Source organism: Bos indicus x Bos taurus, chromosome 10 (genome assembly GCF_003369695.1).
Source record: "Bos indicus x Bos taurus breed Angus x Brahman F1 hybrid chromosome 10, Bos_hybrid_MaternalHap_v2.0, whole genome shotgun sequence".
NCBI lineage: Eukaryota > Metazoa > Chordata > Mammalia > Artiodactyla > Bovidae > Bos > Bos indicus x Bos taurus.
Window position 1 is genome coordinate 31,435,180 of NC_040085.1, and position 24,427 is coordinate 31,459,606.

Consider the following 24,427-nt stretch of genomic DNA (forward strand, 5'->3'; position numbering starts at 1 on the left):
GAATAACCAGTACAATCTTGAAAAGGAAGAACAAAGTCATAGGACTCACAAAAGACTTGCTACAAAGCTACAGTAATTAACGCAGTATGATATCAGCATAGACAAACAGATCCATAAAATGAAATCAGAATCCAGAAATAAACCCTCACATTTGTAGCTAATTTATTTTCAACAAAGGTGTCAAGACAATACAATGGGAAAAGAACAGCCTTTTCAACAAATGGTTTTGGAAGAATCGGATATCCACTGGATATGCAAAGGAATGGGAATTGAACTTCACACATACAAATGTTAACTCAAAATAGATCAGTGACCTAAATGTAAGAGCAAAACCTATAAAACCATTAGAAGAAAACATAGGTGTAAATCTTCATGACCTTGGATTAGGCAATGGCTTTTTAAATATGACAGCAAAAGCACAAGCAGTAAAAGAAAATAAAGATAAACTGGAAATGACCCAAATTCAAAACTTCTGTGCTTCAGAGGATATCTTCAAGAAAGTGAAAAGACAACCCATGGACTGGGAGAAAAACTTTGCAAATCCTACATCAAATGAGAGAACACATAAAGAATTTTTCCAATCCAACAGAGACAAATAATCCAATTAAAATGGGGAAAAGATCCAAATAGATATTTCTCTAAAGAAGATATACAAAAGGCCAAAAAGTATGTGAAAAAATTCTTAATGTTGACACTACAAAAATGCATACAAGATACTACTTCACATTCACTAGGATAGTTATAATAATAAATAAAAGACAGACAATGACAAGAGTTGGCGTAGGTGTGGAGAAAGCAGAATCCTCATACAATGCTGACAGGAATGCAAAATGGTGCAGCTACTTTGGAAAATGGTCTGGCAGTTCCTCAAAAGATTAAACAGGAAATTACCATAAGACCCAACTTCACTCCTAGGTATATATGCAGGAGAATGAAAAACATTGTCCACACAAAAAAACTGTATATGAATGTTCACAGTAGCATTATTTATAATAACCAGAAAAGCAGAAACAATCCAAATGTCCATCAACTCATGAATAAAGTGTGGTATTTCTACACAATAGAGTATTATACAACCATAAAAGGGATGAAGTTCTGACATCTGCTACAACATGGACAAATCTTGAAAATATTTTGCTGAAAGAAAACAGACACGAGAGGCCACATATGTATGACTGTATGATTCATATTGTATGATTCCATTCATACTGTTTGATTCCATTTATATTGTAAGATTCCATTTATATTATATGATTTCATTTATATGAAGTGTTTAAGCAAATCTAAAAGAAACAGGAAACAGATTAGAGGTTGCTTAGGGCTGGAGTGGGGGTGGTTTGAGGTTGACAGTTAAGAGGTAACGGGTTTCTTTGGGGTTAATGAAAATGTTCTCAAATTGATTGCAGTTTCTTAATATTGGGGTGGCTAAAATGTTTGGGGTTTCCCATAAGATGTTATAGAAAAATTTGAATGAACTTTTTGACCAACCCAGTATATAGTAAAAGCCACTAGATGCATACTTTAGACGGATGAATTATATGGCATGTGGATCATATCTCAGTAATGGTGCTTTGAAATAGTTTACACTGAGGAGAAGGAGGAACGAAGGCAGTAACAGAAGCCTGTCAGGATGGACTGTGATTCCTGATACCCAGATCCACCCCTCAGGCGGGCCCATACCCTGCCATCCCACCCTGGTCTGGCACCTCCAGCTTGCACTTCAAATCCATGCTGTTCAGGCATGAGAAGCACTGCCTGTGAATGTCTGGTTGGACCAGTTGTTCCTCTCAGTGGCCTGGTGAGGAGTTTGCTTTCAGCTCCTCTCAAACCAGCTCTGAAGGTAAGGGAGAACTCTGGGTAGGACGCAGGCCTGAGAGAACCCATGAACTTCAGCCCCACAAGGGCTGTGCCCACTGTAGGTGGGCTGAGCCCCTGGCCACTGGAGGGGTCAGTGAGGCCCTCAAAACCCGGGGCCCCTGAGAAGTCTCAAGTCTGCACCCTTGGAGGCCTGGCCTCTGGGGCCCGGTGCTTCAGAACGGTCCTCAAGGCCTGCAGGATGGTGTCCTGGCTGCTCCGTACATTGTAGTCACTGAGCTGCACCAGGCGGTCGAAGTCTTCCTCCTTGTAGGTCATGTTGAACGTGGAATAGGGCGAGGTGACCCCAGTGAGATCTATCTGGCCAGCCGAGAGTTCTGCAGGCCCACGCTGGACACCTGCCCGGGGGCGGGAGGGAGTTAAGGACAGGGACCGGGGCCTCCACAGCTGGCAGGACTGTTCCTGGAGGCTGGGCACAGGGCTGAGCTGCTCCCCACTGAAGGGGCTCCATGCTTTCCTCCCAGCCCTGTGTCCTCTGCCCAGGACTCTGTGAGTGGCAGGATGCTATTTTGAGATATGAAGCGTGCGCTGCTCCCCACACTTCCTCACAGCATTGCGTGTCTTCCACCCCCTGATACCCACCTCAGCCTCAGGGATAAGTTGAAAGCAGCAGAAAAACAAAGTCCATTAGGTTAGTGAATGGTTTCTTAGAATTCATGGTGGAAACAAACATCTGAAAACCAAAGGGTTTTTGCTTTGCAAGAAACAGTCTTTGCTGAGAAAGAAAGAGAATTCCAAGATACAGACTGAGCACATTAAGAGTAAAGCTGGGGCTTCCCTCCTGGCTCAGTGGTAAAGAATCTGCCTGCTAATGTAGTGGACATGGGTTCGATTCCCAGTCGGGGAAGATTCCACATGCTTTTGAGTAACTAAGCCCATGCACCACAACAACTGAAAGGCCCATGCTTCAGAACAAAAGAAACCACCGCAATGAGAGGCCCGAGCACAGCAGCTAGAGCGTAGCAGCTCCTGTTGGCCACAACTAGAGAAAAGCCTGTGCAGCAACGAAGACCCAGCACAGTCACAAATAAATCAAAATTATAAAAAATAAAATGAAAAGAGTAAATCTGGGGGACTTCCTTGGCTTCCAGTGGCTAAGATTCCTTGCTCCTAATGCTGGGGGCATGGGTTTGATCCCTGGTCAGAGAACTAGATTCCACAAGCTGCAGCTAAGACCTGGCACAGCCAAATAAATAAAAAACGTTTTTAAAAAAGAGTAAAGCTGGAAGTTTCAGAATTATGGCGGGAACTGTTAATAAAAAGCCAAAAACATGTACAAATGCAGAATTTGACTTTCCCATCAAAAGGTCATAAAACTCTGACCATTTGGTGGGAGGCAAGGGTTGGAGGGACTGTGATTAGAGTTCAGATTTCAGGCACCCTGGAGTAGAGGCTGAGTTCCCTCAGAAAGGACCCCAGAAAGGGCTGCAGTAGAAAGGTAGAGAGGCCAACTGTGACCCTAGGCAGGCTTAGGGGAATCTAAGAGAGAGGGGACCGGGGTCTCTCTTTCCTAGCTGTCCAACCTGGGGGGCCATTAGAAAATCTTGCAACTGGTAGCAGTTGTGGAGGTGACAGTGTGGGGATTCCCACATTCTGCTCCCGCCCCTCCCACCCGGGCCACAGAATAGAGAGCAGAGCCCAGGTGTAGTGAGCGGCATCAGGGTAGGGGAGGCCAACTGAGCCTGGGGTCTTGACAAAGAGAAGGGCAGCCCAGTGACTTTGCAGGGATCTGGGCACGCACCACATGCCAGGGTTCTACCATGTCCCACACTGGGTTGGACAAGCTTAAGACTCTCTCCCTCTGCTGGCCACAGGGACACAGGAGAGCCCAGGTCAGTGCCTGTGAGGAGCAGACTGCCAGGCTGTTAGTAAGCAGGGGTGGGGCTGCCTCACCGGGGGCCGAGTGGTCCTTGAAGGAGGCATTGACCAGTGGGAAGTGCAGCACGACAGGGGCGTCGGGGCAGGCGGGGTCTGAGAAGAGATGGCACTCCCGGGGCTGGCGTCGGTCCTTGGGGCTGGGCTCCACGCGGGGGAATGGCAGCCCCCGGGCCCGGAAGTCCAGCTCCGTCTGCTGCAGCACCTGGTGGGGCAGGGGGACCCAGAGAGAGCACCGACTACTTCCGGGTCATCCTATGTCAGCACTCTAGAAAATGCTAGTATAGCTCCAGCCCAAACAGACTGCTCAGGGCAACCTGGTTTTGTCCTCCTCATGGCCCAGTCAAGCTAAGTGGTGCCTCAGAGGGAGGCCAAGGATCCAAGCGGTTTGCAGTATTGTTTGGCAAGAATATTTAGGTGGGGTACAGTCCTAGCACCCCCATCCCTATTTGGGATTGCTATTCCGGCTTATTCACTCTCAGAGCCTCAAGTAAGCCTCTGTAAGGCTTCTGTCTCTCAGCCCTACTCACCCCCTTCCACAGAGTCCCCGGGGGAGACCCAGGGGGATGGATGTGGACAGGCCAGGCTTTCCTCTCACCTCTGTCCAGCGCTTCCTCTTGGGGGCGGGCATGATGAGCTTCCTCCCACCCCGACCCTCTGTCTACCATTCCTGGGAGCCCAGGGCCCCAGCTCTTCCACAGCCCTTTCCCACCCTGGCAGGAGCCTGTGAGTCAAAGCCTGTCACCTCCCCCTCTCCTTGGCAACATAGAAAGTCTGGGTCAGTGGCCCTCTGCTCTCCCCTGGAGTGTGGCCTGGCTGGTTAGAGGGTCTGGGGTTCCCATGGGACAACCAGCAGTACCTCAAAGGGCGAGGATAGAGAGTAGTCAAAGGAGATTATGAGGTCCAGCCTGCGGCCTGGCCGGAACATGACGGGACAGCTGGTGTTAATGAAGTAGCCAGCATCCACCAGGCAGAGCTGGGGCTCCTGCGGGGTCAGCTGGTTGGGAGAGGAGTCTGGCCTGCAGTCTGATGGAGGAGGCAGCAATAGTCAGGGGCAGCCACTCCAACACAGACCAACCACTCTCCTGCTTCATCCTGCATTTGCCTCCACATCCCCTTCTTACCTCTGTGTCAGTCCCTGAATGCATGTCATCTGAGCCTTTGGCAAGACCTTCTCCAAGCCACGCCCCAGAAGTGGATGCTGGGACCCAAGACCCCTGGTAGCCCCAGCCATGGTCTATCTCCACCTGGGAGCCAAACCTTGTTACCGGGAGACACATGGCATTGGCCCTTACCTGCCCAGGTGGTAAAGTCTTTCTGGGCACAGTAGTCCTTATGCATCTGGAGGCCCTGGAGGAAGTTGGAGCTGTGCTGGTAGAGTGGTCGGCTTGTCAAGAGGCCTTTAAACATCTGGGCCAGTGCTGTTCCAGGCTGCATCCACAAGGTCTCTGGCCATGAGGAGGTCCCCGCGGAGGCAGGGGACACCTCTGAGCCCAGAGAAATAGATGTTGGTCCAGTGACAGGCTTGGAAATGCCTGGCCCTGCCTGATCCTGACTGTGCTCCCATCCCGACCCTGCAGCATCAGAAGGGGAAGCAGCCTCACTCCAGGCTCCTTACCCAGGTCCCTGATCTTGTTCTGGATGTGCTGCTTCCAGGTGTCATCAGAGCTGGTGAGGTCATACCAGGCATCCAGCAAGTTCAGGGAGAAAATGTTGCTCCAGATACCTGCAGGCCAAATCCCCAAGAGAGTCAGCCTCAGCACTCTGCCTCCCAATAGTCCCCACCCTTGGGTATGGATGGAGAAGGAGGGGGGAACAGGCTGCCCCCACAAGGCCCTTCCCCACAACCCAATATCCGCCATCACTAGGGGCTCTGCCCATAACTGGGTACAGGGGTTACGATCAGAGAGGCCTGGTCAAGGGACATCCGGGGCCTTCAGAGTGACAACCCCTCACCTTCCAGAAAGCAGATCCGGGACTCTGGGAGCCTCTTCATCAGCCGCCCCATGAAGAACTCAGAGCCGAAGAGCTCAGGAGGGACAAAGGCTCCATACTTCAGGAACCCGACCTCATAGGGGGAGAACTCGACCCACTCTGAGGGGGCAGGAGCGAGAGGCAGGAAAGAGAGGACAATGGGCTTGGGAGGAGGGGCAGATCTGACAAGGGCCAAAGACACAGCCCTCCAGCAGGCCTCAGCCTCCTGCCGGCCTGACTGACTCTTGAGCTGACCCCTCCGCCCCCACTCAGCCTTTTGTCTACATCCTTAGCCACCACAGCCCTTGCCCTAGATGGAGAGCCCTGCCACCTGACCCATCAGCCCATCCGCACCACCGTCCTTCCAGGACGTGGGCCATCTGTGCATCATGAGCGTGTGTGTGTGTATTGGAGGACGCAATGGATGGGACTGAGAATGGTACCCTTGAAGTCCAGGGTCTGCAGACTGTTCTCTTTGACACTGAGGCTCAAGTAGAGGGGCAGAGGGTTCTGGCCCCGCTCCAGCGCAGCTCTCTGTCCTGACAGCTTCTGATCCACCACCTGGGATGCAGGCATGAGGGCCAAAGTGAGGTTGGGAGCACCCTGGAGACAGGGTGTGGGTAACAGGCTGGGGGGAAGCGCCTGGGGGTCTGGGTGACATGGGTGGGCACATGATGCAATTCCCACTCCTGCCCCTGTGTGACCAGCCCCACATGCAGGGTTGCCATGTAGGGCCTTGCAGGTTGAGAGCTGCATATCTGTAGAGTGCCAATCACAAGGACCACAGTGTCAACAGTGACAGCCATCCCTGCATCCTATGGTGCCAGTGGCCCATCTTTATGAGTCAGAGGGTGGAGGGGCCATGGATCCTCTGTCTCTCTCTCTCACACACACACAGAGCTTTCTGCAGAGGACTCAGGAATCCTCCTTCAGTGTGCATTGTTAGCTTTGCCAGGGGCTGGCCCTTCTAGGTAAACCTGGACACAGTTCAACTTTTAGCCCCTCCTAAACACACTCCTGACATCCTCACCTCCCCTCATCTCCTCTGTCCCTGTTTTGCACAGTATAAGTTGTACCCCACTCTTTATCCTTGCCTTCTGCTTCTACTTTTCCCTCCAACAGAACTCTGGCAAGGATTGTGGCTTGCCTATTGGGGAGACCTCCAATGAGACTCACTGAATTCTAGCAGTACAGAAGGGTCTCCTTCTATCCCAGACCGAGATGCAAATATGACTCATCTCAGGCCTCAGCAAGGGTGTTGGTGGTGGCTACCTGGAGCCCCACCTGGGGAAGGATTCTGCCACCACAAGCCCTGGGCTGTTTCTTGTGGATTGGTACATGTACCATGAACACACCATCTCTCAGGCTCTCAGAGCTGTAAGGCTGAAGGTTGTTCTCAGCAGCTACACCTAAGAGGTTCCCACCCTGCTGTATCTACTTCTATCATCAGATTTATTCAGAATGTGTGAGAAATACAGATTACTGGGTCTCTTCTGAGAATCAGCAGAAGCCACTTAGGAATTTGGCTTTTGTAAATCTTCCCAGGTGATTCTGATGATCAGCCAGGTGTGTATCTAGCCCAGCCCAATCAACGAGGAGTCCTGCTCTTGCACCGATGACAAAGCCTCAGCACACCCCATGTGCTTCCCTATCCCCACAGCCCTCTGACTGAAGCCCATGAGCTCTAGGGCCGCAACTACTGAAGCCCGCACATCTAGAGCATGTGAAGCCACTGCAATGAGAAGCCCGTGCCCTGCAACAAAGAGTAGCCCCCCTCGCCACACCTAGAGAAAGCCTGCACAAAGCAATGAAGACCCAGTGCAGTCACAGATAAAAATAAATAAGTACAAATAAAATAATTTAAAAAGGAATTATTTTAAAAAGCACACAATCAAGGTGAGCTTTAAGAGATAAAGCATGATGACTAAGGAAAAGAAGAAAATATTCAAAAAGCATTCATATTGGGACAAAATTTTCAAAACTGCATGGGTGTTCATTCTAAGGGATGCACTGTCATTCAATAACACCACAAGGATTTTTATTCTTGTGAGCAATATTAAAAAGACTAATTAAGTTTGTCTTTTAAAAAATGACTACAAACTACATAAAACCATGCATTAAGTCATTTCTGGAGGATCAAATGGTAATTAAATATGTCTTCTTTATAGCCTAGGATCAAACTTCACTTTCTAGTACCTCAAAAAGCGAGCTGTTAAAACAAGCTTTCCCTACCTATAGTAATTAATTGTTGACACCAGACAGAAAAGTCAGTTAATAAAACACTGCACCCTCAAAACCAAACATGAGCTTAAATAGTAGAGCCAAAGAGTACATAGGATATGGTAATAAAATAAAAATGTTTCAAGTAATTATGTTGATTTTATAAGTTCCATGCCATTTCAACAAAAATCCCAACAATATATATCACGAGACTAAGCTGGCTATTATGTATATAGAAAGGCAAAGCACCAAAAATAGCCAAGATAATTCTGAGATCCAAGGTGGGGATACATTTGCCCAATCAGAAACTGACATTTGTCACAAAGGTAGTTACTAAACCAGTGCAGGATTGGCACCAGGATCAAGACTGAGTCCCATTAGAATGGAATAAGGGGCTTCCCTGGTGGCTCAGATGGTAAAGCGTCTGCCTGCAATGAGGGAGACCCAGGTTCGATCCCTGGGTCGGGAAGATCCTCTGGAGAAGGAAATGGCAACCCACTCCAGTATTCTTGCCTGGAAAATCCCATGGATGGAGTCTGGTAGGTTACAGTCCATGGGGTCGCAAAGAGTCGGACACAACTGAGTGACTTCACTTCACTTCAGGATGGAATAAAGTGCTCAGGAAAAGTCCCATGAATGTGTGAGTTACTGTAGCTTCATGCTGACACATGACAGACGCAGCAATGTAGATCAGTGGGGATAATAAGTGATACTGGGGAAGTCTGCTATCCATGTGGGAAAAAACAACATTTAATTCCTACTCACATAATACCTGAAGATAAATTCTGGGTAGATTAAAGCCCTAACTGTGAAAAAGAAAGATATAAAACTCATATAAGAATATACAGAAAGATATTTCATAACTTTAGGGGAGGAAAAGATTTCTCAAGGAAGCTCTAAAAGTACAAACCATAAAGGAAAAGAATGACACATTGGACTATATTGAAACTATGCATCAAAGTCTATTAGGACTGACAATGATTAATATCCTGAATTTATAAGGAATTCCTATAAAATAATATTTAAAAGGTGCATTAAATAGAAAAGGATTTGAGTAGATAATCAATGCAAGAGCAAGCTCCAATGACAAATATACTTGAAAATGTTGCCTTATTAAAAGTCAAAGAAATGGAAAGCTACAATAAAATTTCCTTTCATGCCCATAAAATGGACAAACATTTAAAAGTGTGAAGATCATGTAGAGAAAAAGAAACTATAATACACTGGTAGTGAGAGTGTGAATTAACACCACCCTTTTGGAGAACAATTTGGCAATAGCTTAGAAAAGTTGAAGATACACCACTCAATGGCCTAACACTTCCACTACTGGGTATGTATTTTCAAGGCTTAGAGAATCTTGAACACATGGGTACAAGACTTGTATAAAACCATTGTGCAATTAATATTACATTTTCCTTAAGGATATATATATTTTAATATAAGTATATGTAATAAAGGTGGATCTAAGAAAGTATAAACATTTGTAAGATATATGTTACGTATAATATAAAGTATACAGGTTACAGATATGTATGTGATAATAAATTCAGGATGGTGGTTCACTCTGGGGGTGGGAGGGAAATGGGGCTGGAGGGGGGTCCACAGGGAGCTTTGGCTTTTTCTGTAACATTTCATGTCTTAGGCTGATTAGTGAGATCCTGCATATTCCTTATATTATTCTTTATGCTTTATGTATTTTCTTAGGTCTGAAAATTATTGTAAAAAACACTTATTAGGATTTTATAATAAATATTTTAACTAATAAAAAATAAGAATGGTTGGTAATTTCCAAATAGCATTTTGCTTGCCAACAAGAACAAAAATTTAAAGAAAAAATTGAAAACAAATTCACTTTTTGGTCCTTTTATGGTCCTTTGGACCATAATAATCATTTTTGGTCAAATGCTTGATATCCAAAGATAAGAACGGTAAGAATCTTTCCTCTGCTAATGTATTTGATAGTACTTTTTTGTTACAAATATTAAAATACTTTTTGTGTTTTAGTCACTTCAAAAGCTTTAAAAGAAACTATAAGGGGTAAAACAACAAAAAAACAATTTCACAATTTTTTTTTGGAAAAAAAAAAGAATCCTGATTTTAATCATTGTATCAGTTAATATAAGATCCAGAAGTTGACTTACTAAGCTTTTCTTTTTCTTTTTTTAAAGAAGCAAGGTATAAAAAATTTTTATATGCTCAGTTTTGTCTTAATGGTGTTAGGATCACAGTAAAGAAATAGATTTGCTGACACTTAATGCTTACCAGAGAAGGCAATGGCACCCCACTCCAGTACTCTTGCCTGGAAAATCCCATGGATGGAGGAGCCTGGTGGGTTTCAGTCCATGGGGTCACTAAGAGTTGGACATGACTGAGCGACTTCACTTTCACTTTTCACTTTTATGCATTGGAGAAGGAAATGGCAACCCACTCCAGTGTTCTTGCCTGGAGAATCCCAGGGATGGCAGAGCCTGGTGGGCTGCCGTCTATGGGGTCGCACAGAGTCGGATACGACTGAAGCAACTTCGCAGCAGCAATGCTTACAGCCTGCTGCTGCTGCTAAGTCGCTTCAGTCGTGTCCAACTCTGAGCGACCCCATAGACGGCAGCCCACCCAGCTCCCATGTCCCTGGGATTCTCCAGGCAAGAACACTGGAGTGGGTTGCCATTTCCTTCTCCAATGCATGAAAGTGAAAAGTGAAAGTGAAGTTGCTCAGTCATGTCCAACTCTTAGCGACCCCATGGACTGCATCCTACCAGGCTCCTCCATCCATGGGATTTTCCAGGCAAGAGTACTGAGTGGGGTGCCATTGCCTTCTCTGTGCTTACAGCCTGGCGTGCTGCAATTCATGGGGTCGCAAGGAGTTGGACACAACTGAGTGACTGAACTGAGCTGAACTGAATGCTTACCCTATGCCAAGGCAACAATAGTGCTCAGAACCACCCTGTAAGATAAGTACTATTCTCATTCTCATTGTACATATGAGAAAACTGAGGCACCGAGAGGTCAAGTAACTTGCCTAAGGAAACATAGCTAGTAAGAGGCCCTAGAATTAGAATCTAGGAAATCTGGCCCCACAGTGTATGCTTTTAACACTACCATGAAGTGAAGAAGAATACATTTCATATTACAGTATAAATAAAAAGCTGTTCCAAAAATCTCACTGACTCAAACACAATGCTTAACTGACTTTGGCACTAACTGGTCCCTAGCTCTTGAGAGATCCAGAAATTTCTGTTTCACGGTAATTAATTGAAGACTAACCTGACTCAAAAAGTCAGCATTCCAGAGTTGGCAGACACTGAGGTAGAGAGGTATGGCTGTTCCCATATCCTTCAACAATGTACTGGCCTTTCTTTCCCAACAGGAAAGGCACATGGGCCTCAGCTAGCTGCAGGGCTTCCCCTGCCCCACCAGTGCACACACCCTCCCCCTCACGTGCACAGGTGCCCTACCTGACCGTGCAGCATGAGCTCCAGCACCAGACCCCACAGGTCCACAAAAGTCGTGGTGCGGCCCTGCTCAGCCCGCTGCTGCAGCTCCCGATGGTAGCTCGCCAGGCACTTGGGAGAGAAGGCCTCCAGCTTACTCTTGGCCAGGTGCTCCCGGACATGACTGATGGGTCCTTTGAGGTCCTTCTGCGACCACTCAGGGTCCCCATACAGATGGGCCATTGTCCTGAGAAAACAAAGGATCATTACGGTAGGAGACCAAGGCTCAGCATGGTTGCTGCAACTCCAATTTCCATTCTCTGACTTCTCCCAACATGTGATTCCTGCCACCAAACCTTGCCTGTCTGGGAGCTGTCTCAGGGTTTTCTCTCCTTGGTTGGCACTGTCCAATATAGAGTGTGAGCCACATATGTAATTTACATTTTCCTAGTGACCACATTTTTAAAAAGTAAAAAGAGACCTGAAAAAATTAATTTTAACAGTATATTTCATTTAATTCAGTATCTAAACATTATCATTACAGCATGTAATCAATATTTAAATTAAGATAAATTTATATTTTTTCAAACTGTTTTTCAAAACTCGCTGCACATTTTATAACACATCCCAATTTGGACTAGCCACATTTCATGTGATCAGTAACCACATGTAGCTGGTGGCTGCTGTATTGTCTAGCACAGCTATAGGCCCTACTCCTTTCTTTATATGTCTGTCCTGAAGCCGTTTAAGACACTGCTTGTCAACAGCTGTCACCTAAACTCCTCTGAGGAGTTTACTCATCTTTTACTCCTTAAAGTCACATTTCAGTAAGACTCAAAGGAATGACTTTCCAACAGTGAGAAGTCTCACTTCTCAGAGTGGGGTATCAGGAGGCAATGCTACCTTTAGGTAAAATAACATCTTGTGACCTACATTTTATCATCTATACTATAGGGTTGTGAGAGCTGGATGATAAAAAGGCTGAGCGCTGAAGAATTGATGCCTTCAAAATGTGGTGCTGGAGAAGACTCTTGAGAGTCCCTTGGACAGCAAGGAGATCAAACCAGTCAGTCCTAAAGGAAATCAACCCTGAATACTCATTGGAAGGACTGATGCTGAAGATGAAGTTTCAATACTTTGGCCACCTGATTCGAAGAGCCGACTCATTAGAAAAGACCCTGATGCTGGGAAAGGTTGAAGGCAGGAGGAGGAGGAGACCACAGAGGATGGGGTGGTTGGATGGCATCACGGACTCAATGGACATGAGTTTGAGCAAACTCTGGGATATAGTGAAGGACAGGGAGCCTGGCATGCTGCAGTTCATGGAGTCCAAATAGTTGGACATGACTGACCTACTGAACAACAATAGGGACAATAAGGAAGACTACCGCATAGAGTGTTGTGAGGATAAAATGAGGTAACAACCATTAAAGGAAAAAGAGCTACCAATTTGGAGTTCCTGATATGTGTCAGATATGTTAAGTGCTTCAACTTGGGCTGTCCCACTCTAATCCTATGGTGTTTGTGCTATTATTACCCCCATTTTGGATATGAGTCAACTGAGAATCAGAGGAAATAAGTTGCTCAGAGTCACTTAGTCAGTAAGTGGTGTTGCAGAAACTCAAAGCCAGCTCTTTCCAGATCAGCCAACCTACGCCTATTCAGTAGCATGGAATGGATGTCCTGCCATTGCTCACTCATGGCAGGACCTCTGATTGTCTATTTCCTCCCTTTTGAGAAAGCCATTTGGCACCTATCAGCCCATACCGCTTGGCTTCCCCACAAAAAGGGTCCCATTGATGTCCTCTCCATATCCCTCTGGAGCCTGATCATCTCTGCTCTTCCAAGTCCCCAGGGCCCTCACCATGTAGAGCCTGAGATGCCACTGAAGTAGGTCACACAGTCCAGAAGGCCTAGCTTCTGCAAGGCCAACAGTTGGCCATAGAGAGAGGTCATGGCCCGGGCGCCTCCTCCTGTGGCCATGATGCCTATTACAGGGACCTGGGTTGCACACAGACACAGGTTGGGTTAACAAGGACAGGGGTGGAGTGGCCCCCTGCCCCCAGGGATGGGACCTAGTGGGCAGGGCCTAAAGTGTTCAGGATTAGAGCCAGCACCTGCTTCTTCCCAACAAGTAATAGCTCTCAGCCCTGGACAGGTCCCCAAAGAGAGTGTCCCCAAAGAGAGCTTCCCCACGCCCAATATCTCTCCCCCACATGCCCATCCCCCAGTCTCTGTGACTCAAGTATCTGGAGAGGGCATAGCAGTCAGGAAGTCCATTAGGGCCAGTACAAGTTATCTGCACCCACGTCCCTCTACCCCCACAAACCTCATCTTCCTGCAGGTCTCCATCCAGCTGCAAGACCTGCTTCAGGGCCTTGGCCACCACCTGCTTCCTCCTGCTCAGGAAGGCTCTTTCCTCCACACTCAGATCGAAGCCCAGATGTACAGCCAGCTCCTCAGGGCTGGGGCGGTATAGGAGTCAAGGGTCAGGGGGCACCTGCATAGCTCAGCCACTGGTTGGTGAAGCCCATAGTGACTGCCGAATAAACTCCCTGCTCCCAACTCCCAAGGCTATTCTTTATACCACTCTCCCCAACTCCTGTGACTACCCCGGTCTTCCACGTATGTGAATGGCCCTTACCAGCTCTCAGCCTTGAGCTGCAGCTTCACTCCTGGGGCCTGAAATCAGAGCAAGAGACCCTACTCAGATTGTTCTAGACCCTGAGGGGAGAGTGGGTATCCCCTGGGGGCTTTGGCTCCCCGGTCTTTGTTCTCACTGACACTTCCCATCTAGCCGAGGCCACTTACGTTTGTAGCAGGCACGTCAATGGTCACCTCTTTCCCCATGGCCAAGGACCTCAGGGGCACAGTGAGGTGCCCAGCTGAGTGGCCTGAGTTCCAGCCACTGCTTATAGAGCTCTGGAAGAAAACTTTGTTCATTCCTTCATTTATTCAACAAATCCTTATTGTGTATCTAGACAGTGATCCAGACAGATATAAGCCCCACTCCAATAAAAAAAAAATAATTACAATATTTATAATTATTGTAATTATAATAATTGTTTTGCTATATACCTGAAACTAGCACAATATTGTAAACCAACCATACTTCAATTATTATTCAATCAATAATAATTATAATAGCTTATATTTTTTAGTATATCAATGGCTAAGTGTTATTTATTATTCTAACTGAATCATATGTGTGAATCTACAAAGGAACAGGTAACAAATTGATGTTACTAAGTATCGTAAAGGAAATAAGCAGTGCGATGTGACAGAGTAACCAAAGAGCTATGTGAAGTCTATTTAAGATGGGAGGATCAAGGAGGGCCTCTGGAGAGGTGCTGTTTGAGCTGAGATCTAAACGAGCAGGAGGAGGAGGAAGTAGACGAGGAAGAAGAGGAGTAGACAGCCTTGGAAAGAGACACAGGGGGACAGGGAAAGCACTTGGGGTGCTGGAAAAGCAAGAGGAGACAAACATGGCTGGAGCATCATGAATGAGGGACACATGGAAGAGAACGAGTCCGCAGAGGTGTGTAGGGGCCAGGTTATCAGGGCCTGTGGACACAGACATGGGATTTTATTCTAAGAGCATTGTTGGAGGAGCCATTAAAGACTTTAAACAAAGACTGACATGGCACAGCCCCCATGCCCAACCTAGGTCATTGGCCATCCTCCTTGTGTGGCAAGGGCATAGTGCCTAACTGGGGGAGGCTGATAAGGCCACAGGGGCCTGACCTTGGCAGGGGGATGGCCAGAGAGAGGCCTGCAGCAGCTGGAGCTAGCCCAAGGCTGGGGTTGGCAGGTAGTCCCAGAGCCAAGACCTACCCTCAGGCACCCACTCAGCTCAGCCTCTTGGGCTGCCATGTAGTGGAAGCAGAAGGCAGAGGCTGTGCCCAGGGTAGATGTCTGCGTGTCCTCATACGAGCCCTTCAGCACCAGCTCCAGCTCATCCTGATCTAGGGAGAGAGAGGACAGACTAGCACAAGGAAACAAAAACCCAGAACCCCAACGAGGATCCAGGAAACCAGCAGTACTGCCCCAGACATGGGGAGGCCAAGTGGCTTGACCAGGGCAAACAGTATTCTGGAAAGAGCTCTGCTCACAACCCCCATGGGACTCCCACCTTCTGTGGGAGTGCCTTCCCCCAGTTCAGGGGGGGACTCTAATGCCCAGAGGAGCCCCGTTGCCCTTGTGCTGTGTGGGAAACCTCCAGCCACCCCCATCCACCCCCCTCCCCATTCCAGGCGGAGGCCAGACCTTGTCTCACCTGCAGCCACAGCCGTGCTGACGACATGGACATCCAGGCGTGATAGCTCTCGCGCCTGGGGCAGACCACATTGTGGACAGGGGACTCTGCAGGGGAAGCTGAGGTCCCCTCAACCTCACCCCCTGAGCCCCACTATCCCAAATCCACTGCATCCAGAACCAGAAGTGGAACCAGATGCTGAGACCTCTCACCCTACCTCTGGTCCTGGAGAAGCCAGGAAAACCCCATCTCCACCCAGCCTCCTACAATTGCCAAACTTCTGACATCTCTGAAAGCGTCCCCAGCCCTCAGGCCCAGTTCTTTCTTCTCTTTCTCTGCAGACTCAACCTGGAGGAGGCATTCTATTATAACTGCTCCCAAATAGTATTATGCAACCTGCCAGTCCACAGGATGATGGACTGGGTCAGAGAAACAAAACCTTAACATTTTAGCCACTGAAACATCTCCTGACTGTCTTCCAGTTGACTTCCTTGCCAAGGGAGTCTGCTGCGTTCTCTCTGTAATGCCTGCCAGCTGGAGCCCACAGCCCAACTGCTACATTGACAGCATGTCACTGGGCTCCATCACCTCAGATGAAAGACAGCTGCCTCAGGTGTGGCTCTTTACAGGGTATTTGAAAAAGTAATGCTAGCCCATCAAACAGATACTCGTAGGACCCCGAGGGTGGGTGCCCACTTCAATTCTGAACTCCAGTGGCCTGACTCACCACAGGCAGGGCCTGGCTTGGCTCCCAGGTCAGGGCTGTATTGCCTGTTGGGAGCTTTGCTTTGAATAGAAAGTTTCTAAACATCGCTCACCACCCATTCCTGTCCACTGCAGCTCTGTGAGCTTGCTGTGTTTTAGGAGAGCTGACTAGGACCCTCCACTGTTCCGGGGAGGAGCTGGTTGACCCCTGACTCTATCTCAGGGCTCCCAGCTTGGAAGCACGCCACACTGGAAAGGCTCTCTGAGGCTCGTTACCTGAATTTTCACAGCCTGAGCCTGGCCTGGCCTGTCAGTCCTCCTTGCCACCTACAGGGCTAATAACTATGAACTCATTACACATGACTAAACACCATTGGCCTAAAATTCCCTGAAAGCTCCCTCAGAACTCCTCTCAGCAGAGCCTCGGCCTCCCCTCTCTCCAAGTGCCCTTTAGGCCCCTCCAAGCCCTGCAGCCCCAGGTGACCACCCAGCAGGAAGGCCAGGCAGTCTTACTGCAAAGTCCTGTCCTCGCCTCACCCCTTCTGGCCCACCCCCAACCCCTACCCTCCACCTCTACCCTGGTGTCTGTTCTGGGGTCCCTCCCTCAGCCTCCTTGCTTCCTGTTCCCACACAGGTGTGGGGAAGGTGGTTACCACAAGCACGTTGTTGGTGATGAGGTTTTCCGGGCGGTCTGACCTGGAAAAATCAAACCATTCAGAGTGCGGCCTTGCAAAGGCCAATGCTTCCTGCACTGACATCCCCCTCCCATCTCAGGCTACACCCAGATGGGGCCTCCTTGAGTGACAAGGAGGGTTCTCTGAGTCCTGGATATGATTCTTCAGGGTGTGGGGAAATGCTTCTGAAGCGCTAAAGGCGGGGAGGGAGGAGGAGAGTGGGGCAGAGAAAATACCGCCTTCCTCATTTCATTTCTCTAATAGGGTCCCCCCACCCTGACTGGCAGGGGTGGGAGATGAGGAACAACACATCTAGACTGGAAAGACCAATGGGAAGATCTGAATCGAGGATATCTTCCTCAGGAGAGCCTTGTCCTGAGACACTCCCTGGGCTGGGTGGTAGCACTCACATTTTCTCAATCAGGAACTCCACGTCCAGCTCCTCTGGTCCCTGGAATTAAAGATGAACCAGTTGCCAACATGCCCACGTGTCTTTGGAGTTGGCACAGCTCCTTTATGTGTGTCATGTCATCATCTCAAGCTGCCTCCAAGGGAGGCATGGTGTTACAACAGCTCCCATTTTACAGATGAGGAAATTGAGTCTTAGGGAAAAATGGGCTACCTGCTCAGGTTCCACAGCTGGCAGGGCTGAAGGGGAAGACGAGGGACACAAGCCTAAAGAGGCTTGAAGATGCCAAGGGTCCTTTTCATCTTCCTCTCAAGGGGGACCAACCCCAGAACTCTGCTTTCCATGCCTCCAGGCTTTGCCTGCTGCAGAAGGAGCACAGACCATCACGCAGGCCTTGGGAGGGTCAGAGCAGTGAGCAGGAGTGATGAGCCTGCACCCCCTGACGAGCTGGGCACACCCAGCTGTGTTTGTGGCACATGAGGAAGTTTTCACATCATCCCAAACCTTCCTTCCCTGTAGAAGACTAGAATCCTTCCTTCCCTGTAGAAGACTGGAATCTTTCATTAAATGATTCAGCTGATAATAGTCAAGTTAAGCCTCTCCTTTCCTATTAAAATGCGAAAATCTCCGGGAAGGGCCTGGCAGCATCCCAATAGACAGGAGAAACTACGCAACCTCCTCAGCCTGGAGCTGAGAGGTGGGGCCGGTAGGTACCCCCACCCACCTGGGTGCGCAGGGAGAAGGTCTTTCGGAGCAGCCTGCCAGGGAGGACTTCAGAGACATCATAGAGAACCTTGAACCAGGCGTCATCCTGCGTGACTGTGTCCTCATCATAGAGGGTCAGCTCCAGAACATTCTAGGGACCCGAGAACAGCAACTTAGCACATTATTAACTCATAGTGTGGCTCACAACTGTTGAGCCCTCACTTGATGCCGAGGGCAAGAAAAGATGATTATGCCTCCACGCTTTTTACTTCAAAATAAAAATATAGGTAAAGCCTGAAAGTGGTTAAAGGAAATCAGCAAAGTTCTTAACTTACCCCTGTTAATTTTTGTTTTTATAAGAAATTAAATTCTTTCAAAGAGTTTCCCCCATCCCAGTTCCATGCCTGCTTTGCTGGTTCCCTAAGGCACGGTAGGTCCCAGGCACTTACTGGGAGTCTTCCATGTGTGATTTCATTTAACCTCAAACAACCCAGTCAGGAGGGCTCTTATGCCTCCACTCCACAGACTGGCTTCGGGAGGACCATCACCTTGCCGTTCGCATATCCTCTCGCATACAGCACATCCAGGCTGGAGCACACAGACACCCCATTCCCCAGGGTCTCTGCCTGAGCCCCACAAAAAGGTGTGCTCCACCCCAAAACGTTCGTGTGTGTGGTACCACCTGTCCTCAGGTGGGTGGCCAGGGATACTCTGACCTTTACCTTGACCTGACCCTGGATCAGGAAAGTGAAGGTCTCGTTCCACACAGGATGACTGGAGTTGGTAACTGTTTTGGTCTTAAACTTCGTTCCAGGTGCGGTTGGCATCTGTAGGACCACATAGGGGTCTGCCTTGCTCACTGCCAACATCAAGGGAGCCGTTGTGAGAGAGAATTCCTCACATCACTCTCCAGACGCCTCACCAGGTTCCTCCCAAGATCCCTGCAGCCACTCTGGGCAGCCCAGCCCAGCCCAGCTCCTAGGCACTTGCCTGGGTCTTTCCCTTAGGACCCAGTCAACCCCACCTCCCTAGAGCCCTGTTCACAGTTACTCACACAGGTCAGCCCAGCCCAGGCCCCGTGCCTCCAGGACCTTCACGGTGAGCCGCCAGCAGGTAGAGGCCTCCCTCTGGAGAGAAACAGACCACTGAGTCCCTCCTGCTCAGGCACGAGCCCCACTGATCAGTACCTGAGATGCTTACTGATGCTGCCAGGCATTGCGGGGCCAAACAGCCTTTGCCTACCACTGCCCGTGACTTCACTTTCACTTTTCACTTTCATGCATTGGAGAAGGAAATGGCAACCCACTCCAGTATCCTTGCCTGGAGAATCCCAGGGACGGGGGAGCCTGGTGGGCTGCCGTCTATGGATTCGCACAGAGTCAGACACGACTGAAGTGACTTAGCCGCCCTTGGGGCTGTGGCTGTCAGAGAATGGCAGACCTCAAAGGGGGTAGAATTTGTGGGAACCCTTCCCTTCAGGGGCAGGATTGCACAGTATAGGGAAGAGTGCAGGAAACGAAGGGCCAGGGGATGCCCACCTTACTGGACATGTCAGTTTGGGGTCAGCCACCCCCAGAGCTCCCAGGAGGGCAGCCCCTTGGTGAAGCATGTGACCCGGCTGCCCACTGTCCCCCCAGCCCTCTGGAAAGGAAGTGGGCATGTGACTCCAGGAGGCTGAGCCCCAGGGGCCCAGTGCTCCCTCATGGCCTCAGGTACAAACCCTTTCTTGGATGTGAATTGGGAAATTCCAAGAGCATCAGGCTGTTAACTGTGTGCAGGGGGCAAAATGTATTAAGACGACGTGTGTTAGTCACTCAGTTGTGTCTGACTGTTTTGGACCCCATGGACCTTAGCCCGCCAGGCTCTTCTGTTCATGAAATTCTCCAGACACGAATGCTGGAGTGGGTTGCCAGTTCCTGTTCCAATTAAGATGATGGTGAGGCCATATTAGCCCACAGACAAGCCCAATGAGATGGGAAAAGAAACTGAAAGGGCAGAAGCTCTGAGGGACCAAGAAGATGAGCAGAAGTAGGTGGCAGGAAGAAAAGCAGAGGGCAGGTGGGGTGTGGCTGAGTCCTGCCCAGGAACAGGGTGGGCGGGGGTGGGGGGCGCGTATCCTCAAACCCCTCCCGCTGAGGTCCTTGGCACTGCTGGCATTTAGGGGGCCACCGGGTTTGTGTTCTTCCTGAGGCCCCTCTGGGTAGTTTATCCTGGGCACCCTGCACACGTTTCTTATGATAAGACCCTGCCATCTGCGGCAGAAGTGACACTGTGCCTGCAGGGTCAGGAGACAGCGCTGTGATGAAACCAAAGCTCTTTCCTGTGCTGCATCCTCCCACCGCCAGTCCCGCTTCTGTGCATGTGATCGACAGTCTTGGCTCCTGACAGGATCGTCTCTGCCCTGCGTGGCTGCTCCCTGCCCAAGGCTGGCTCAGGTCCACAGGACAGGCTCTCCATGCCCCACAGAGAGGCTTAAAGGACAATGGGCCACAGCAAAGTCAATCAGGCTTGTGCCCCTTGGTCCTCAATTCTCCCTGTCCTGTGGCTTCTGGCTGAATGTCTTTGTCAGCCTAGTCAGCTCTCTGGCAGAGCACACGTGACCCTCCCAGCAAGATAGACTGGTTTCTCCCTTCTTGGGGATTAGTGGCAGCAGTGACATCCACAGGCCATAAGCCAGAGGTTGTAATTGACAGTGATTTAGTGACTTTTTAGACACCTGGCTCCATTTCCTCCCCACACCAATTCCATCACAATCCACCACAGAGAAGGTGCAGGCTGGAACCTTGGTTCCTGTGAGGAGTTGTGCTCCAATGCCCACTCCATGCTGGGGAGAGGCAGAGGCAGCCCCAGGCCCCCCAGTTCTCAGGGACACAGCCTGTGGGCTGCTCTAAAGCCACTTGGGGCTACTAAGAAGCATCCCAATTTCTTGCTTTCCAGACAGCCACCCTGCCCAATTTGGATGTTGCTGCCCATTTTCCTCTCTGGTCACTGAGAAGCTCTCAACCTCAGAAAGCCCACCATTCCCCAGAGGATCTCTTTCCTAGGGTGAAACTCCATTCTCTTCACCTCTAAGAGTGTCACTAATATAGCATCTGGAGGATGGGCTGTGACAGTCACTACAATGACTGGTCATTGCTGGGGTAGGAGAACAGATTGGTCAAGGCAGGTGTCCAGCTAGATTGTCTGGATCTAAACTGCTTGATTGCTGTGTGACCCAGGACAAGTCACTAAACTCCCCAGTGCCTCTGTTTCCCCATTGTAGTGAGACTAATAACAGTATCAACCTGACACAGTGTTTTCAGGCTCAATGTGTTAATGCCTGTAGAATGCTTAGCAAAAAAGTAAGCAGTTTCTAGACAATTGTTCTTATTACTATTAATATTTATTAAGTACTTGTTATGTTTATGTTTCTAGGTGCTATACTAAGCATACTACATATTCAAACTCAGTTTATTGTCCCAACAGTTTGTAAGATAGTTCTCTCATTTCACAGATGAGAGGATTGAGACTCAGCAAGGTAGACTTGCCCTAGGTCACAGAGATAGTAAGTGACATGGTGATTTTGTCACTAAGTCGTGTCTGACTCTTGCGACCCCATGGACTGTAGGTAGCTCACCAGGCTCCTCTGTCCATGGGGTTCTTTAGGCAAGAATACTGGAGTGGGTTGCAGTGCCAGTTCCTTCTCCAGGGGATCTTCATGACCCAGGGATTGAACCTGGGTCTCCTGCTCTGCAGGCAGTTTCTTTACCGACCAAGCTACAGGGGAAGCCCCTGGTAAGCAAGTGATGTAGTTTGGATTCAAACCCAGGCCTTCAGGGCCAGAGCTCACAATCCGTAAGAAGGTTCTTAGGACTTTGCATCTTTGTAAAACCATCCAGATTTCTCCCTCTACCCTGTGGATATCTAAACGTTAGAATTTCATAGATTTGTTTTAGACAAATAGGGTTATTGAGCCAACTAACATGTTAACTAATAGAAGTCTTTTCTCCCAAGGGTTCTGGGGCTTCACCTTCCTTGTTTAAAGACCCTCCCTCCTGGACTACTTTGTCCACTAAAGACTGACAATGGACATTCGTGGAGGGTCTCCTGTAGGGTCCCCCAGCTCAGCTTCCTGTAGCATCCTGGGAGTGCCTCCTTTTTGAGAGTCCTAGACACCCTCTCTCCCCCTGCACGGTGACCCCAGGGCCTCCTCCATGGCTCAGTGCTGGCCCTGCTCAAGGGAGACTGAGGGGCGCTGGAGTCCCCAGACCGGGGTCCAGAGGACCTATGACAATGAGGTCTTCAGCTGGGAGAGACAAATGAGCAGGCTGCCTTTTCTCCCTGCTGGCACCCAGTAACCTGCCTATGGGAGGCTGGAGAGACCGGGAGTGGGAGCTGCAGCCACAGCTTCCAGCCCTGAACCTTCTGAATCAGGCTGAGATGTTGCTCCAGAACCACACAATTGGCCCATCCCAGAGCAAGTCCTGGATGCCCCGGCCTGCCCCACCAGCCACACTTCTGCTGCCAAGGCAGGCTCCAGTTTCCCCTTCCACCAGGTTAAGAGGTGGGGTGGGGCAGCCGCTGAGGCTTGCCTGCCCCTGGAGCCAACTTGAAGGCCTTGGGGATTCGGCCAATCCCAGGACTGTCAAATAAGACATTTCCCAGGTGTGTTGGTAGGCTCCCAGGACCTATGAGCCAGTTTTGCCCACTGGGCTGGGCCCAGAGAAGGCAAGGGTGGAAGAAAAGGATGTCCAGCCTTCTCCAGGGAGATGAGGAGGAAAGGGGATGCTTCAGACACTTCCACTGCTGGGTCCTGGGGCTCAGGCTCCTATTGGAGCCCAGCCCCTCCACCTTCCTCCTCCTGCAGCCATGAGTCCCCCTTAGCCCACATCAGGGCATTTCCACTAATGTCTGGCTTGGGAAGGGTCCTCCAGATCTCAGGCTGACATGGGCTGGGACGGCAGGTGTCCTGCAATGGAAGGGTCACCCCTCCGTCTTCTCCAGGAGTCCCTGGTGCCTGGCCTGCTCCAAACAAATCTTCAGGAGCATCAGGTTAGAGCTGCTTACCTAGCTGCAACTCAGGCCTGGATCTCAGGGCCAAGCTCCAGAAGCCTGGCCAGCTCTTGAATGAAATAAATGCCCCTGGACACTGATCTTGGCATCCTTCATGGCCACTTTCTGGGGCAGCAAGGGAGACCTGAGGAGCCAGTCCTTCTGACCTGGGTCTGTGGCAAAGATTGAGGGAAAGCACCTAGCAGGGTGAGAGCAAGCAGTTTGTAGGCCTCTTTGGCCTGGTTGCAGCCTCATAGCTCTCGGGCCTGGCAAATAATTTGAGGGTGGGGATTTAGCATATCTCCTGAGATGCACAGGTGGTTCCTGGGTTCTGGCCGGATCCAGGAAGCCCGCTGCCTGCAGTAGTAGGCTGCGGACCTGGTGGGGTCTCCTTCTGTGACACACAGCCAGTGTGTTCTCTGATGTGGTGTGTGAGCCTTCGGAGGAAGGAAGGGGTGGGGCTCTAAGGGGCTGCTGCCTGGTCGATCACGGTGGACTCTGGTCTCCTTGGGCTTACTTCTATGGCTGTTAATCACCCATCCCACCTACTCATTATCCCTAAACACAGATTCCCTCACCTTCTGCCTTCCTCCTTCATCCTCTGCCTAGGCAGAGATGCCAGGTCTGGGACCCAGCCCCTCCCCAGAGACCAGAATCACCTTGGTTTCAGCTGTGTCAGGCTCTTTAGAGGCACCCTGGCTCCAAGTCCTGCCCTGAGTGATGCCAATAGGCTCGGAGGCGTTATTACCTGGTGAGGATGGCCAGGTGGTCCCCTAGGTGTCAATCTCTCCATGCCGACACTTTGGCTCCACTCCAGGCCCAGCCAAGATGCCAGCTCCCTGGCTGGCTGGCAGCGACTGCTCCAATAGGATGGGACTGACTGTGAACCTGCCAGCCTCAAGGAGCAATAATTCTATAGGGAGCCCGGGCCCCACCTCCAGGTCACTCCCTCAGCCCAGCATCTTCTGTTCCTCCCGAGGCTGAGTCAACTCTCTTCTCCAGAAACTTCTGGCAGGGCTCCAGAACCTGCAGGTGAAGCATCCCTTCCAGACCTGGAGTGTCAGGATACCAGAGAGGGGGCAGGCAAGTAGCCAGGAGCCTAGGAGTAACAAGAGGGCAGCCCCAGAGGCAGGTGCTGAGCAGACTCTGGCAACCTAGCTGCAGGGGGCTCTGGACTCTGGTCCTAGACCTCTTGCCCCTTCCATGCAACTGGTTTTAGCGACAGTTCACTCCTCTAGGGGATTGTAATTAGAAAAAATATGGGAGACCCCTGTAA

General features: G+C 49.8%; 1 protein-coding gene across 1 annotated transcript; it reads right to left on the reverse strand.

Annotated features, from left to right (window-relative positions):
• Window positions 1-963: 963 nt before the first annotated feature.
• Window positions 964-24,072, reverse strand: PLA2G4D (phospholipase A2 group IVD). The gene is made up of 20 exons (XM_027553621.1): window positions 23,900-24,072; window positions 19,175-19,247; window positions 18,843-18,979; window positions 18,140-18,271; window positions 17,417-17,457; window positions 16,986-17,028; window positions 15,649-15,703; window positions 15,207-15,337; window positions 14,184-14,294; window positions 14,017-14,054; window positions 13,702-13,837; window positions 13,237-13,373; window positions 11,397-11,619; window positions 6,168-6,285; window positions 5,707-5,844; window positions 5,369-5,476; window positions 5,046-5,237; window positions 4,610-4,776; window positions 3,769-3,955; window positions 964-2,213 (listed from the first exon to the last, which is right to left on the reverse strand). The coding sequence occupies exons 1-20, from the start codon at window positions 23,942-23,944 to the stop codon at window positions 1,987-1,989; spliced, it is 2,439 nt and encodes an 812-aa protein (XP_027409422.1). The 5' UTR covers window positions 23,945-24,072; the 3' UTR covers window positions 964-1,986.
• Between the last annotated feature and the right edge of the window lie 355 nt (window positions 24,073-24,427).

Excerpts from the sequence above, each read along its gene's own strand:
- PLA2G4D (XM_027553621.1), bottom strand. The coding sequence starts at position 23,944 with ATGGAGAGATTGACACCTAGGGGACCACCTGGCCATCCTCACCAG. Across the intron at positions 18,272-18,842 it reads TGATCCAGGGTCAGGTCAAG|AATGTTCTGGAGCTGACCCT; the intron begins GTAAAGGTCAGA and ends TCGGGTCCCTAG. Across the intron at positions 17,458-18,139 it reads CCTTCTCCCTGCGCACCCAG|GGACCAGAGGAGCTGGACGT; the intron begins GTGGGTGGGGGT and ends CTTTAATTCCAG.